Source organism: Sciurus carolinensis, chromosome 14 (assembly GCF_902686445.1).
Source record: "Sciurus carolinensis chromosome 14, mSciCar1.2, whole genome shotgun sequence".
In the NCBI taxonomy this organism is placed as follows: domain Eukaryota; kingdom Metazoa; phylum Chordata; class Mammalia; order Rodentia; family Sciuridae; genus Sciurus; species Sciurus carolinensis.
The window spans coordinates 38,109,724-38,126,519 of NC_062226.1; the positions used below are offsets into that span (position 1 = coordinate 38,109,724).

A 16,796-nucleotide genomic window follows, 5' to 3' on the forward strand; every position below is an offset into this window, starting at 1 on the left:
AACAGTCCCAGTATGACATTAGCTTCAAGTCACCCAATGAGGTTAGAGTCCCAAATGGTCAAGGCTTGCAGTACCTTAGATCTGGCCCTTGGAGTACTTTGCTCTGAATGCCACAACTCCCTGACTTCTTAGGGAAGGTTTAGAGGGTCCAGCAAGCCAGATGGGAACCTCCTAATTCCACCCTGCATTGTATAAAGAGGCAGAGACTATAGTCTGGATCCAGTGAATGAATTCTGGGGTCCTCCAGGCTATAGGATTTCAGTAAGTATATGTAGCTGGGTAGAACAGAAGGAGAAGTAGAGGGAGGAAAAAAGGGGTAGAGCAAGAGAGAGGGAAGGAGAGAGAGAAATCATAATTATATGGACCTTGACCCTGAGATAGAGAGAGAGGGTTGCTAGCAGGAACTCAGCTCTGCTCCTCTTAGTGCTTTTGCTCCTGTTGCTTCCTTAAGCTGCATGGTTTTCTCTTCTAACACTGTCTAGAGGGTTACCAGCCCATGAGGACCATCTCTGGGAGCCTTCTAGACTATTCATCCACCAAGGATATCTCTTCTGAGATGTAGTCTTTGCCCTCACACATTGTCAGGAACCGTGAGCAGGTCTTTTTCCTTGACCTGCTGTGAAGGATGAGGAAACACACCTTAGCTTGCTCCTCAGCAGTCTGCTCTTTGTGGTAACTCCTCCTCTCACCTGCTCTACTGGATAATCACTAAGGCTCCCTGACTCTACCCTTCTCATGATCGCCACAAGATTTGGGGGAGGAGAATTGACCCCTATTAGATAGAGCCTGATGTGGAAGTTATCAGGAAGCTGTGATCTTGGGCAAGAGGAGTAGCAGGTGTGGGTGTGGGTGTGGGTGGATGTGCATGTGCACATGTGGGTCTTAATTCCACCATACACCAAAGCTCTGATTGTCCTCAACTGCCTCTGCCAGAGTTCTGGTAGACCAGTGCCCAATGAGAAATATGATGGGGGGCAGCGGGAGGAAGAATAGAAGTTCATTGGATTAGACAAAGGGGAATGAAGGGATGGGAGAGGAGATGGGAATAGGAAAACCGTGGAATGAATGGACATAACTTTTCCTATGTTCATATATGAAATAACCCACTAGTGAAACTCCACCTTATGTATAACCACAAGAATGGGATCCCTAATTAGAATAAAACTATAGTCCATGTATTTATAATATATCAAAATATACTCTATGTCATGTATATCTAAAAAGACAAATAAACAAACAATAACAAACAAAAACCCCCAATGGATTGATGTCTTCTTGAACTGGCAACTAGCAGCAGGATCTTAGACCATAATTCATTCCTGCTCAGCAGGTAAAGAACAGCTCTATATCATGGGGGCCACTATGGCGAAGGCTGCTATGGGAATACCCTGGGTCTACTCAGGATTCAGAGGGAACAAGGCAGGCAGAGGGCATGTTGGGCCACCAGGCTAAAGCCAGGTCAATGGTCAGTAGGAAGTAGATGGCAAACTGCAGAGACAAGGGTACCCTGCCAGCTTGGGACAGCAGGATTCCTCTTATACTGTGCATCTTAAATGAGGCCAGCCCAGGACTGGCTCCAAGGCAGCAGCTGTTTGATGACTCCCTTATAAGTCATGCAAGAAGCACTTGGAGGGGTGTGCAGAGGCCGCATAATGCCCCCCCCAAATGTCCACATTCTAATCCCCAGATCCTATAACTATGACACTTTGCATGGCAAAAGGGACTTTGCAGATGTGATTAAGCTAAAGGACCTTGAGATGGAAGATTATCCCGGATTATCTGGGTGGATTTAATGTAATCACAAGAGTTCTTATAAGGGAAAAAGAGAGGCAGGAGAGTCAGAGAATGAGAAGTGACGACAGAAAACAGATGTCAGAATGATGCGATTGCTGGCTAGAAGAAGGCCACACGCCATGGAATGCGGGCAGCCTTTGGAAGCTGGAAAGAAAACAAAACAGGTGCTCTCCATGAGCCTCCAGAAGGAACACAGCCCTGCTGACACCTGAGTTTAGCTCAGTAGAACTCATTTTGAACTTCTGACCTCAGAACTGTAAGATAATAAATTGGTGTTTTAAGACATTATGTTTGTGGTCATTTACTACTGTAGCAAAAGGAAACAAATATCATAGGCAATCAGGGAATGCCTACTATTTCTACTTTTATGAGTAGGGGAGATAAGCTCCCATAGGTGGCACTATTTTTCTGGGACAGTGGGGAAGCAGTCCCTCTAGAAGTTAGGGGAATGGATGCAATGATTGTCAGCTCTTCTGATGACAATACGAAAGCCTCCCTTCATTTCCCACACCTCAAGCCCTGCCACCTTGAAGTCCAGGAACAGAATTTTCAGGTGTTATGGTTTGGACATTAGGTGTCCCCCAAAAGCTCACTTGTGAGACAATGCAGGAAGGTTCAGAGGAGAAATGATTGGATTGGTTTAACCCAATCTGTGGACTAATCCCTGATGGGATTAATTGAAGTGGTAGGGGGTATGGCTGGAGGAGGGGGAATTAGGGCGTGGCTATGGGATATGTATTCGTATCTGGAGAGTGGAGTCTCTCTGCTTCCTGATGATGCAATCTGCTTCCCTCTGCCACGCTCTTCTATCATGATGTTCTGTCTCACCTCAAGCCCTGAGGAATGGAACCTGGCCTTCTACAGACTAAGACCTCTGAAACCATGAGCCCTCAAATAAAGCTTTCCTCCCCTATAATTGTGCTGGTCAGATCATTTAGTCACAGCAGTAAAAAAGCTGACTAAAACACAGGGGACCAGCCCAAGTCTGGCCTGAAGAATGGCATTGGTTTCTAGAGAGTTTCCAAACATCAAACATGGCCAGAGGCCATGGTGCCAAGCTGAGCTCAGGCTTCCAGGCAGTGGGGCTTTTCCAGGCACTCTCATTGGATTAGAAGTCTTATTTAAACAGTGTGGGAAATAAGAGCAAGGTCTTGGAGACAGAATACATCAAGCAGGACATTTAATTTGATTTAGGGAAAATGAGGCAAACATTTGAGAACCTAAATAACTAACCAGTAATTAAACTAACAATGGGAATGCCCTTACACTACAACCCAGCAAGCATAGTGGCCTTTATGGACTGTATTACAAAGAGACCTGACAACTAATTAGTCCTGTAAATTTTACGCAGAGTGCAGTTGAGGAGTGATGGATTTTGTGTGTGGAGGATGAACAGGAGAAATGAGGTGGATGAATTTCCATTTTCAGTAAATGAAATTAACACTGCTTAATTAGTGAAGCTGACAATAAATGATCAGGAAAGATTTAAATCCCTACAAGTCTATCTCTGGTCTGAGCAGGCCCAGGGACAGGCCAGGATATGCTGGGGCCGAGCAGGAATGAGTTTAGTACTGGAACTTGGGGCCTACCATGGCCCTGTTAAGTGCGCTGCCCCAGACGGAGGCTGGGCTGAAGCACAGCTGGCTCCCCTGCACTTCCAATACATGACCTGCTCAGAAAATTCCTGCCCCATCTCCTCTGTGATCCTCTCAGGGCCACAGAGTTTCCAGAATCTGTTCTACCATCTCTGCCTGATAGACCATGCACAGTCCCCATTTCCCTGCTATGAACTGGCTAATGAGCTGGAAAGGACCCCCTTGGCACAGCAGGCGGACATAATTTCATCCCAGCAGTTCCAGGGCCATCTCTTCCTGGACTAGCTCCCCTAGACCTCCATCATTCTCCACCTGCCTTCACCTGCTGACAGCCTCTTACTTCACTCTGCTGGGAAAAAGGGGCCTGGCTTCAGGGGGCATCCCAGTCTCTACTGGTACCCAGCAGCTCTAGAGGGGATGCAGGTGTACATGCTTCTGAGCTGTTGTAGGCAGCTTCCCAGAGCCACCTTTCCCTACCTACTTGTCCTGACCTGACTCCAGCCAACCTGCTCTGTCCTAAAGGTAGGAAATAGGCCCAAGTCCTTCCTAGGGTACATACCTACCTTATCAAAGTTTTATGTGACTGGGTCCCAGAATAAACATCTAGGAATTCTAGGCGAAAGGAAGTACACGAGGTTGGATTGAGTTTACCAAGGTCAAAATCAGAAACAAGCACAAATTCTCATTCCAGTGTTTGTCCTCATGAGGCAAAATCTGATCATGGAGGTATTGGTAATAGGGAATTTCCAAAGACTGTGACAGAGACTAACTGCTCTTCAGAAAGATCCCATCCAGCAACTAGGGAGCCCTCTGCCTGCCTCTACTTTGTGCTTGGACACTCAAGAGCATGGGACTCCCAGAAGTAATCTCAGGAGTAGATGAAGGGGCCTTCCTGAGTTGCAGTCCAAGATGGCTCTCTTTTGGCCTTTGCAGGGTGATACTGAAATATGAAAGGCTCTATAATAGATGCCCTTCTGAAAACTGCCAACAACTCCTGTACCAGTAAACAGCAACAGTAAATACCACTGCCACTGCTCCTGGGCCCTTCTTCCTAAGAGAGATTTTCCCTCTGTCTCCCAGCTCCTTTACTTGGGCCCCCCCCGAGGGCACTGCAAGGAAACCAGGAAAAAGACTGACAGTCAAATCAGCAATGATTATCTTCATGTGTAAGTGGTTCCTACGACTTGTTTGCTCGTTACTTCTTTACTCTCACTTGTGTCTTAACACAGCCCTGGTACAGAGGCCTGGCAGGTTATCAACCTCTCCTTGTCACCAATGAGGAGACCAAGACCCAGAGTACACCACTGAGAAGTGATTCCAGGGGAAGGTCTGTGGCTGATTGAGGGTAGCACTCAGGCATCTGGATGTGGCTATAAGTTCCAAGGAAGGACAAAGAGACCCTGACCATAGGAGGCTGCCAGGCCTTTCAGGCTTGATGTCATCTTTTGTGGGCGATGAATTATCCTTCTCTACTGCTATTGACTAAGGCTGCCCCCCATAAACAGCCTCACATGGCCCCAACAAGCTGACACTGACCCTGGTGTGAAGGAAAATAGGATAAGAACTGGGTTTCTCCTCCCACCTTCTGGGGATGACCACACACCCTCACCTCACCCTGAACAGAGCCTGGCTGAGAGCAGCCTCACAGGAGGGTCCACACCTACTCCTGGAGGACCCGCCCAATCTCCAGGCCCTGTTCCAGACCCAGTAGCTGCAGCAGAGGGAAGAATGTGCTAGTTCCCCGCCAGAGGGGGAGGGTGCTTCCCATTTGGCAGCAGCCTACCCTCAGGAGTGGGGACACAAAGCAGGCATTTAGGGCATCCTCAAAGGCAGCCCAGACCACAAGACTGGGAGTAGCTCCAAGATCTCCTCCCTGAGAGGAATGACAAACATCAACTCCTCCTCACCCTCCCTCCAACTCCCCCACCCTGGCCAAAGAATGAGTTGACAGGCGATCTGAGGGGCAGTGACCAGGAGCTTGTCTGCCTGCCAGCCAGCAGCAGCTTGCAGAATGGAGAGGTTTTCTGTTCTCAGCAGCTGATTCTCCCAGCCAGAGAATACACGGTTAGCAATGGGGAGGTGCGCCTAATGCGAAGTATAGGGCCCTCTCCTGTTGGGAAGGGGGAATGTCCAGGCCAGCACAGCAGGAGGGGCTCCTGCTTGAACCAAGTAACATGAAGGAAAACCAAATTGCCCAGAGACAGTTATGACTGTGTGCTGCCTCCCTGCCTCGAGTGGGTAACTGGCAGGGGGCAGGGACATCGGACAAAGCAGTCTCCTAGGGATGGATAGCCAAGTCATGAATTTTAAGCACTTGCCTCCACCTCCCCCTCACACCCAACCTGCCCTGGGGTCTGGTCAGGAAGGCTAGGTGAGGATGCAAGAGAGGGACTCCATCACACTCCAAGCTGTGTTTAAGGTCGTCCCATCTGTCCCTGAGATGCCTGTACCAGGCTCCAGTCTCAGGTTGGCAATTCCTCTCTCAACTGTCCCTGTCCTTCTCAAATTCCTTCAGGGGTTTTCCCTCAGGAGAAGGTCCAAGCTTCTTGGAATGGCTTACCAAGCCCTTTGAGGGCTGACCCTGTTCCTCTTGACAGCTCCATTTCCTGCCATTTCTCTCATGCCTCCAGACTATGCTCACACCTCTGCCAGAATGCTCTCTCCCTCCTTTAAGGCTCGGTTGGCATATTCACATTGGTATATTCCTTAATTCAATACTAACTGGCCATAGGATTATGGGTCATCCCCCTTAGACTGTGGCCCTCCCGAGGGTGTCCTAGCCATCTTCACATTTCTCACACCTAGTCAAGAACTACACAGGGTAGGTACTTAGCGTTTGCTGTTTGCATGAGCCAGTGAAGGAATAGCTGGATCACTTACAGGAGCCATGTCCCACTGCAAACAGATCCTTGTACCTTTGGATTCCTGCAAAAGAAATATGAACCCATTGGCACAGGAAATGGACATGTCCCTTCCATGGACATTAGTGCCTAACTACACTGCAGATATTTACTGTCCAACTTGGATGTTTACCAACTGGGAGACCTTGGGCTATTCTGCAATCCCATAGGAATCCCACTCCTGTTTTTCCCACATTGCCACGAATCATACTCAAGGTTGTTAAGTACAATAAAAAGGGGGCTACTCAGAGTAGCAGGGGCTCTGGATTTGCTGCAATGTCTATACTCACCAGCAGAGGGCGGTGACGGCCAGGTGCTTGGCTTTGTCGTTTTGGAACTTCCAGAGCGGCAGCAGTGTACCCTCCTGGTCCCGGTATTCGTCAGCAGCATCCTCATAGTACTTAAAATCTTCAAATACACACAGAGTCAGCATCCTGACGGCTACTTCGCAGCAAACTCAGGTTCACCACTTACTGTCTACCTCTTCGGGCAATACAATGAACCTCTTTGTATTTCAGGATGGGAATAACAGTACCTTATCTCAAAGGACTGCTATGAGGATATGCTGAGTTAGTATATGCAAAGTGCTTAGAAAAATGCCTGGTACACAGCAACTTCTTTTTCTGTATTAGCTATTGTTATTGTCATTGTTTTGGAAGCAAATTACAATAAAGTAGCCATGTGCTCGTGGATAGAATCCCAGGTTGCAGCCCTTGTCCCCATGAGTTTCTCCAGCACTTCAGAGGACTCAGACTGGAGCAGCCAAATTTCAAGGTTTCAGCTGCCAGAGGCTGATTAATAGTTCTATTCATTCTGCCTCCTAAATCCCTAAACGCAGCTCATCCTCATATCCACTGCCAAGCCTCACTATAATGAAGCTGCCTGGATCCCCCATGGATTCCCCAAGCTCAATTTCATCTGCCTCAAAATTGTTTTCTGCCTCCCATTTTCTCTAAACTAGGTAGAAGCTCCATCTTTCCACCTGTCTAAACCAGAAACCTGGGTAATCCTTGACTGATTTCTTTTTACCATTTGTTATATTTTCCTCCAGAATATTCTTCTAATCCATTCATTTCTCTCCATTGCCAAAGTCCAGGTCCCAGATACCATCACCGAAGTTTTTACAACACCCTTCTAACTGGTCTCCCTACCATTATAACCCCTCCTCCGACCCACATTCCACAGAACTACCAGATGGAGAGCAAACAATCACTTTACTACACCACTCTCCTTATCCCAGTGGAACTCCCCCTCCATGGCTCTCCTTACATAGGGGCTCCTGGTCAAACCAAGTCTATTGGCTACCACCTTCACATGATTTCTGGCCAGCTGTCCATGTACCCTCTATACCAAATAGTGCCAATGAGTCAAGTTATCTCATGTTTCTGTATGTTTCAACGTATTTTGTGTTTCTGTATTTCCATGCATAAAATGTCCTGGTTTTCTTGCCCAATTCTTACTCACTCCTGATCCGGACCAAATTCCTTTCCCTCCTCTGTAGGGCATTTATTTTATCTTCTATCTTTCCTTTTTTTTTTTTTTTTTTTTTTTTTTTTTTTTTTTTTAAGATGGGGTCTCACTATGTTACCCAGGCTGGCATTGAACTCCTGGACTCAAGCAATCCTCCCATCTTAGCCTGCCAAGTACGCTGGGACTATAGTCTTGGACCACCATGCCTGGCTTCTTTCTTTTCTTTTTAAAATATTTTTTAGTTGTAGATGGGCACAATACCTTTATTATATTTATTTATTTTTATGTGGTGCTGAGGATCAAACATAGTGCCTCACACATAGTAGGCAAGTGCTCTATCACTGAGCTACAACCTCAGCCCCAGGTTATTTTCTTTTGAGTAGAGCTATTTTTTTTCCTCTTTTTCTAGTCCTGCCTTTCCTCTACTAAAACATCTGCCACACAGTTCTTCTGCCTATCTTCCCCACAGCTGCCTATCTTCTACAGCTCCTAGAGAGCAGGAAATGCATAATATTTATCCCTTAGTCCCCAGTGCCTAGCATTGTAGCCACACAGCGGCACCCAATGACCATTCAAAGAATGCAAGGGAAATAGAGAAACAGTGAAACGGTTCTCAGTCTTCTTTCCAAACAAGAATGATCAATTAGAAAATGAACCTTCTCATCCAACACAATCAAGGTCAAGCCCAGGCACTGCTCCAGCCTCTCTCACAATGGCCTAAACCTTGAGGTTGTGAGATTACATTCAGACTTCAAAAGTATCTTGGAACAAAAAGATTCAGGTGGTCAGAAAGGCACAAGCCTTGATCACTTCAGAGATTCCTGAGCTTGGGCTGTCTTTGAAAGTACCTCATTTTAGAGAGATTAATTGGTAACACTTCTCTATTTTCACTTCTCCTTCATGATTACACTTTCCCAAAGGAAAAAGGGTATGCAATTAAAAAAATCAAAGTTCAATGCATTTTTATGTGACTGTGTTCTTAAAATGAAAGTGGTTCACAAGGCCAGTTTCTCCATGGATATTAATCAGGTTTGCAGCCCTTTGGCGGACCACTTGCACAGGCTGGGTTTCAGGAAGCCAAGCTGTGTGAGTGACAAATTCATTCACAGCTGCTGTGTACTTTGACAGCTTTGAAAAGCACTCAAGGTCGTTTTCCAGTCTGAATGATAACGAGGGGCTTGTTTAGGCTCCTGGTCTTGGCAGCCTTGGTTTTTTATGTCCCATGGGTGAGCAATGAACATCAAGTCACCAAGAAGAGCCCTAGGCTGTCAGCAAAGGAGACCAGCCAGCAGCAAGGAGCTGCCAACTCTGGGGAGGCAGCTGCTCCAAATAAATGCACAACCTCTTAGGGAAATACAAGCCACTTGGGAATGTGCTGTTCATGCCATGGGAAGGATTCCGTTTCCCTGGCACTGTCAAAGACACCAGAATTTCCCAGGCCCCCTGGATTTAAGCATTTCTGAATCAATCTCTTTCTTCACCTCATCACTAATTAATCACCAGGATAGATCTATTGAATGTGTTTATTTGAAACATCTCCTCAGCTCCATGACTCTGTAGCCTCATGGTAAAGTAGTTAGGTAACGGATTCAAGGGGCCTGTATTCAAATTCTGGTTCAATTACTCACAGCTCCCACTAGCTGTGATTTTGAACCAGTAGCAACATCCAAGCCTGAATTTCACATCTATAAGTTGAAGATAACAATGGTATTCACTTCACAGAATAACTGTCAAGAAAAAATAAAACAATACCCATAAATCACACAGCCCAATACTTCACACAGGCCACTCGCAGTGAATGCTGGTTTTTTTTTTTTTTTCTTCTCACTATTATTACTGCTCCTTTTTCTCCATCCTCTATGATTCAGGTGTGGCAAACCCCATTCCAACTTGTACCTTCACTTTTGTCCTTGTATTTTGCTTAATTATATCCTCCTTCATCCCGGTTCTCACTGAGTTGTGTCTCTGCCTAATAGGCTTCAGTGCCTCTCAACTATCTGTGGAGAAATCTCAAATCCCTTGTGATATTTGAGACCCTTCAAAAACTGATTCCAACCACCTTTCCAGCTTGAACTCTCACCACTTCTGCTGCCCCTTGTTCCCAGAGTCCATTCCTACCCATTCTTGCCTTCTGTCCCCTGCCCTGAACATCTTCCCTTCTGCCATCCTACTAAGACTCTGCTTATCTCTTGGCATCTAGCTCAGACCTCCATGAAGCCTTCCTTGACTGCTCCCACTCATCCCTTATAGTCCTTTCACCTTTGTGAGGATCCCAGAGCAGTTTCTGTTTATTTAGAACATTCTGTCATACTTGAGCATCCCAAACTGAGTAGAGAACAGAACACAGAATGAAGCTCAAGACCTAGGTTTGGGACCTCTCTGCCAACTCACTAGCTAGGTGACCTTGGCCTCGGATGTCTGATGTGCAAAGTAGGGGTAATCATTTCTGCTCTGCCTTCTTCCCAGGACCATGGGAAGATGATATTGGATCACCAATGTGCAGGTGTTTCTTGCTACACCATTGTCAGATCTCATCACTAAGGCCATGTGTTCTTGTGCTACTGTTCATGGTTGATTTGTGTAAGTCTTGTCTTCTCAATGACATCCAGAGGAGGGAGGGATTTTTTTCTTCCTCTTGCCTCTATAGGAACTAGCATGGGAGACTCAAATAACAGTCTTTTATGAGTAGTTTTGTTTGTTTGTTTGTTTGTTTTGTTTTGTTTTTTGTGGTGCTGGGGATTGAACCCAGGGCCTTGTGCTTGCAAGGCAAGCACTCTACCAACTGAGCTATCTCCCCAGCCCTATGAGTAGTTTTAAACACGAGCACCTTAAATCTTACCTTGAGCAACATCATCATATGTATTCTGATTGACCATCCGCTCTACAATTTTAGCTGCTTGGGTCACTTTGGTGATATCATCACTCTGTGGGAATACAGAAACCACACATCCTAATAAGCCAACATCTGGCAAGGTAATATGCCTTAAACTGGAGCTTAGACTTGCACTTGGTTCAGCAATCCTTCCTCAACACTGCCACTCCAATGACTCTTCAATGGTATCTCTGCATAGCTCAAGGTCCAACTCACCCCGCCACCACCTTCCAAGAACCTGTCCCTCACATGTGGTACAAGGGATCTCAACTGACATATCTGGGCCCTGGATAGAGTATGTTTCACATCCTTTCATTCTGGGCTTGTTTTAGAGAGGCATCTCTCTGAGTACTAGAAAAGGCACCAGAGAGCCCAGGCAGGGTGTTGGAGGGGAAAGTAGATAAGGATAAGTAGGAGGCATCTTCAGTGGGAACAGAGAGGTTTCACCAGCTCAGACACCCATTAAAGGCCTCAGAAATCTCCAACCCCCTTATTTAGTCATAGGTCAAGGAAGCCATCAAGGCCTAAAGCGGGGAGAAATGTGCTTGTGCACACAGAATATGAGGCAGAACTGAGACTCCTAATTCCAGGCCCTGCCCACTGTCCAGGCCAAAGAGAAAGCAGAAGTTTTTCATCAGGGAAAATGACTCATTATGAGTATCATATATCCACAAGGTAAACCACTTGGCAAGTTAATAGAGGAGCAAAGAGTTTGGGGCTAACAAGAAAGGCTCAAAATGATTAGTGTAGATCGGCAGGAGTAAACCAGCTGAGTGGGCAGCCACTCCTGAGGGCCAGACTATGACTCCTGAGGATTGGCTCTCTGGGACTGCAGCGCCAGGTCACGGTGAAGAGAATAGGTTCCAGGAACACATGGACCTACATTTCTATCCTATCCTACTTGTTAGAGGCTGGATAACAACCTTGAACAAGTTACTTAATTTCTTGAGTCACTGAGTCCGTGTGACAAAATGAGGATGGATGGCAGCATCTGCCTCAGAGTCATTATGAGGATTAAATGCAATCATGCACACGTTCTGACTTAACCCATTTTCTGGTGGTAACTGTTAAAAGTGGTGTCAGAGAAAACATTGCAGGAGTGTGGTGGAGGCTTATAAAGTTGTACTAGGAAACTGCTTTTTGAGGGTCTTTACCACAATTCAAATTGACTCAAATTTTTAATCAGAAACAGATTGAGGAGAACAGACATCAGAGTCTTAAAATCACAGACCCCAGAGTTTACCTGGTCCCAGCTACACTTCTTACTTCCCAACCAAAATCACAACCCTCTCCTCTTGGCTGCTTCCCCTCATGCCTAACTCTCCCCATATGAGGCAGCATTCCCTGTGGCCAGATGGTCAGTTAGCTGACACCTGCTTCCCTGGGTCTTCTACTTAAGATCTAACTCTGTCCTCTGGCCTTAAGGACTGTATGCCTAACAACAGCGCATCTGATGTAGCAGAACCATGCTTATTCCCCAAAGTCAGCACTTCCTGAGGTAAATCTGCCAAGCCCATCAGCCATGGTTTGACATATTAATAACAATAGCCACCATCTATTTATCAGTAACAGGCAAGTACTATATTTGGAGCCATACATACATTATCCTGGGTTCTCATGACAATCATGTAAAGTAGGTATTGTTAGGATGGCTTTACAGATGAGGAAACAGGTTTTCACAAAGCCCCAGTGAATAAGTGCCAGAGCCAGGATGTAAACCGAGGTCTGTGGACTCCAAGGCCCATCCTCTTGCTTCACAAGGAGGGTTGGTCCCTTCTTAGCCTGATTATCCTCTCCTGGTTCTGGGAGACTCAGGGTTCCAGATATCCTCCAAGGAGAGTACAGTGGCTTATTACCTCTCTTGTTCTGGATGTTATGCAACTTGAGCAGTCACATCCCTTTATTGGTTCTGACTAAACTTATGGCTTCTGAGCCCTTTTACCCATTCCTGCCTAATCAGATCAGACATGCCTACATTCAGTTCTATGCATTCCCCCAAATCATTAATGAGACTTAGACCTGAGGTCCATCATTGGATACCTTCCTACAGAGTATCACAAACTTGATACTCTGTCTCCCCTCCTGCACATTTGAATTTTATATCAACTTAAATAGACACTGGACCTGGGCAAAGCAAAGGTGACTGCCACTCCCATTCTATCCCTTAGACAGCCTGGCTTAGTACTTGGTATTCCCATTTAGAGCTCAATTCCTTTAAGGAGAGGTTGGACACCAAGACACTCACTTGGGAATGGGTTACATTATATGTCCCAGTGTCCTGCCTCCATTGTGACCTCTTGGTCCAGAGGGCTGGAATCTGCCTGTTTCAGTCTTCCCTGCTGGTCAAGCTGGAAGAGCCCAGTGTGATGGTGTGGGGGGAAGTTCGTTCTACTGAGAGTGTTATACACCAACTTTGGCAGGGCTTAGACTCCAGGTAAGTTTCCAGTTAGCCACAAAGACTTTTCTTCTGGTTTCTGGGTTTTGATGATGATGATTTTTTGTGGTGCTGGGGACTGAACACAGGGCATCGTGCATGTAAGGCAAGCACTCTACCAACTGATATACATCCCCAGCCACTAGGTTTTGATTATTATAATTGGGGTTCTGCAACCATGGCTCCCAGAACAGAGCCCATCAACAAAACCCTGATAGATCTTTACATAAACCTTGACCCAAGTCAAAGACAACTCTGCCGTCTCTAACCTCTGGGAAATGATGCAGGGGGAGCCAAAGATCACAGAACAATCCTCAGGACAGGGGCTTCTTTTACTTTAGAGTTCCAGTACCTAGTACTGTATGATCACTGAGTGCCTGGTCAGTGATTGAATGAAACTAAATTGGAATAATTTCTATTAAGCCATGGAGGAGAACCATGAAACCTCCTAACTGTGACAACATCAGCATTGTGGAATGGAAAATTGAGAGGAAGTGGGCACACCTCTGACAAAGAAAGCAGAACTTCTTTAACTCTTATTCTGGAGTGGAGCAGAACAGCTTCCCTGAGAGTGACCATGGGAGCTCTCCGAGGTGCTGAAACCAGCCCCCAGTTTCCTGTGAATCTCTTCCATTGCGGGTTACACCTATTTGATCTCCATACTGGGACCCTGACTCCTGACCTAGATTTCTCTCTATCAGAGAGAGAAATGTGGCACTTGAACATCTCCATGCTTGCCTTGCTGTAACTCCCATACTAACTCCAAAACTATGTTGGCTACACCCCTCCACATCCCCCAACCATGACCTTTATAAAGACTCCCACATTGCTCCTCATCGTAAAGAGTCCAGGATGGTCATATTCATTGTTCTGGCATTGATGGTATCTGTGATCATCTTTGATCTGGATCCTGTCCCTGAAGACTCACCTTAAGTATCAGGCAAAATTAAACCCAAGGACTGAAAGCAGAAGAGCTTCTCACCCTCCCAAACCTCAGAGTATTCTCATAGCCCACCTCCACTCTAGACAGAACCCCAGGATGCATACGACACTTTCAATAAAGTCCATTTATTTTGTTACCCCCTAGCCCAATGATCCTGAATCCCTACAGCTACTAGACCTATATTAAATAGGCAGGGAGGGGGGAAGGTGATGATGGTGGTGGAATACCAGAGGCAACTGTAGTCTCCTCACATCTTCCCCCAAGGGAGAGAACTATTCACACCTCTGAATTAGTCCCTCTTTTAAGTATCTATGAAGCTCTCCCAGACAGCCAGGCTTCTATCTATCCAGGGGCCAAGAACCCACTTAGATATTATGTGACAAAGCTGTGGGCTCCACAACCAAACCTGGGATTCCATAGATGTCAGCTTCCTCATGGCCATCTTCCCTGTCTTTTTAGCCACTGGGGTTTTTGTCTTCTCCTTCTCTTTGGTCTTTTCCTGCTTCTCAAGCTCCTCCATGTAGGCATCATAAATCTCCCACTAGACAAGGGCAGATGAGAGGGTCATTACAGCACACAGCCTTTCCTAGTCAGCTCCTTTTCAACCTTCAGAGCTTGAGGAGTTAGTCATGTTAACCTCTATCATACACCTCTGTAAATCCTCTGTTTGGCCCATTGTAATTACATACTCAATGTCTGCCTTCCCTGCTAACCAGCAGCTCAAGAACAGGAATGAAGGAGCGCTCAGGTCACTTTTGCATTGGGCTTATCTACCCTGAAGCCCAGATCTGGGTCTTCAGCTGGAGATCAGCACTGTTCTAGCATACAACCCCCACCAGGCAGAACAATGGGCAAACATCAGGCTAGCTCATATGTTTGTTGGTGACTTATAAGATTTTCAATTAGGAAAATTTTAAAAAGTTTATATTGTATATGTATAAAATACAATTTTATATTGTATATTTTAAAAATAAATATTCAAAGTTCATACTGTCCATCTACAACACTGACCATACCTTGGCATTAAATCAATATAAACAAAAGGTAAGAGAACTCCTGCCAACTGAATATAAAGAGAGGAAGACCAAGGATAGTAGCAGAAGCAGCAGCAAGGACCTGGGTTTGGGCAAATGCCACAGATCACACTGTTCCCCGGAGCTGGGAAGTCACTGCACCTGGAGGCCAGACAGGCACACCTTACATTTAAAAATTTACCCATGGGCCAGTATTCCACACTGCAAAGTACTTCAGCATTTATTATCTCATTCAGAGCCCTACAACAATTCTGTAAGACAACTTGTCCTCTTCTCTTGACAGAAATTGAGGCATTAATAAAGAAATGGAGGTATGGTTTGTTCAGGATCTTACTGGAACAGGAAAGTTGGAGCCTGAGCTCAGGTCTTCTAGCACCAGAACCTGCCCAAATCAGTATGCTCATCCAGCAAGACATGAGGGGGAAGGATAAGGGTCTGCAGGAATGCTATAGGGTGCTGGGAAGGCAGACTCAGAGTACTAACACTCCAGGGTCAGCTGCAAGGAGCCACGGACTCCAGAGAATCCATGGGAACAATGGTTCTCCTCTGGTCCTAGAAGAAGACACAGAAACTACACTTGTTTCTAGCTTGAACAGTATTGCCCTAGGGGCAAGTGACTGGTCCTGAGCTCACTCTTGGAGACCTACTGTCTCATATGCCTGGTGTTCAGAGACTGGATAATCATGGCAATAAACAGGGAGGTGGAGGATGACTGCCAGACTGCCAGAGGAGTCTTTAACCAGACCCTGCTGAATTAAATTGCTGCTGAATGTGATGAGGATGCATGGGACTCGGGGTGGTGATTTCAGACTGGCCCAGGGTCTTACCTGATTGGCTGTGGCTGAAAAGTTTGTCCTGGGAGGAGGCTCCATCTGGCAATCTCGATCCTAGAGAACAATGACAACAGGAAACCCACAGAAAGCCCTCGACTGCTTCACTTAACCCAACAGTATATTTTTGGGAGAAGCATTTTGGTTGAATCTCAAGAAGGAGTAGGACATAGCTGGGGAAGTAGGGAAGCCTGGGTAAAGAATTGAATGATGCATCAAAGTCCACATTTCCTCCATTCTGACCTCCTTCAGAAGAAACCTAAGCTAGAAAGCAAAGGCGTGAAGCTTAATTGTGCCAATTTTAACCAAGATAAATTCCAACTGGTAGACAGATCTACAAGAAGCCAGCCCACTGCCACACTCCAGACACAGGGCATAGAGGTCAGCCTCCCATGACCCCAGGATAATGTCCCTTGCCCTAAGAAGGCTTCTCCCTAATACTGGAGTTTGGCTCCACCAGAAACAGTCACCCATTATATATCACCCAAATTACCCAATGTCAGTATAGGGATCACACAGGATGATGAAGTGCTTTTAAGAACTTATATAGACCCCTCCCTCCATCACAGATTCATTTCTATAGAACACTGCCCTTACCTAAAGTCCTGTGAGGCTCCCACAGCCTAGTTCTCAGGATCCTCCATAGTTTTCCCAGGGAAACTTTATACTTTTTCCAGCTGTTCTACCACAGAGACCATTAACTCCAGATGAACTGGTTCCTAGGCTATCTACCCACTGGCTCTCTTCTCCCCAGGTCCTAATTTCTCTCTCTTCAAATCTCAGTCCAAGTTTCAATCTCTCAGTAGAGTTATGGAGGCTTCAGCCTCCTGTCTCTCTCTTCCTGAACTGTCTGGGTGGCTTACAAGGCTTTGAACATGTGCTCCCAGCTTGCCTTGAAGAAGTCAACTGTGATCTGCCCCATCA

The 16,796-nt window shown here is 46.1% G+C and overlaps 1 protein-coding gene across 1 annotated transcript in view; it reads right to left on the minus strand.

Annotated features, from left to right (window-relative positions):
* The window catches only part of Dnai1 (dynein axonemal intermediate chain 1), a 59,415-nt gene that overhangs the window by 15,973 nt on the left and 26,646 nt on the right, over positions 1–16,796 (minus strand). The window contains 6 exon segments of the mRNA XM_047524003.1: positions 6,270–6,303; positions 6,305–6,314; positions 6,580–6,697; positions 10,599–10,683; positions 14,415–14,549; positions 15,870–15,929. Coding sequence (XP_047379959.1) covers positions 6,270–6,303; positions 6,305–6,314; positions 6,580–6,697; positions 10,599–10,683; positions 14,415–14,549; positions 15,870–15,929 — 442 coding nt within the window.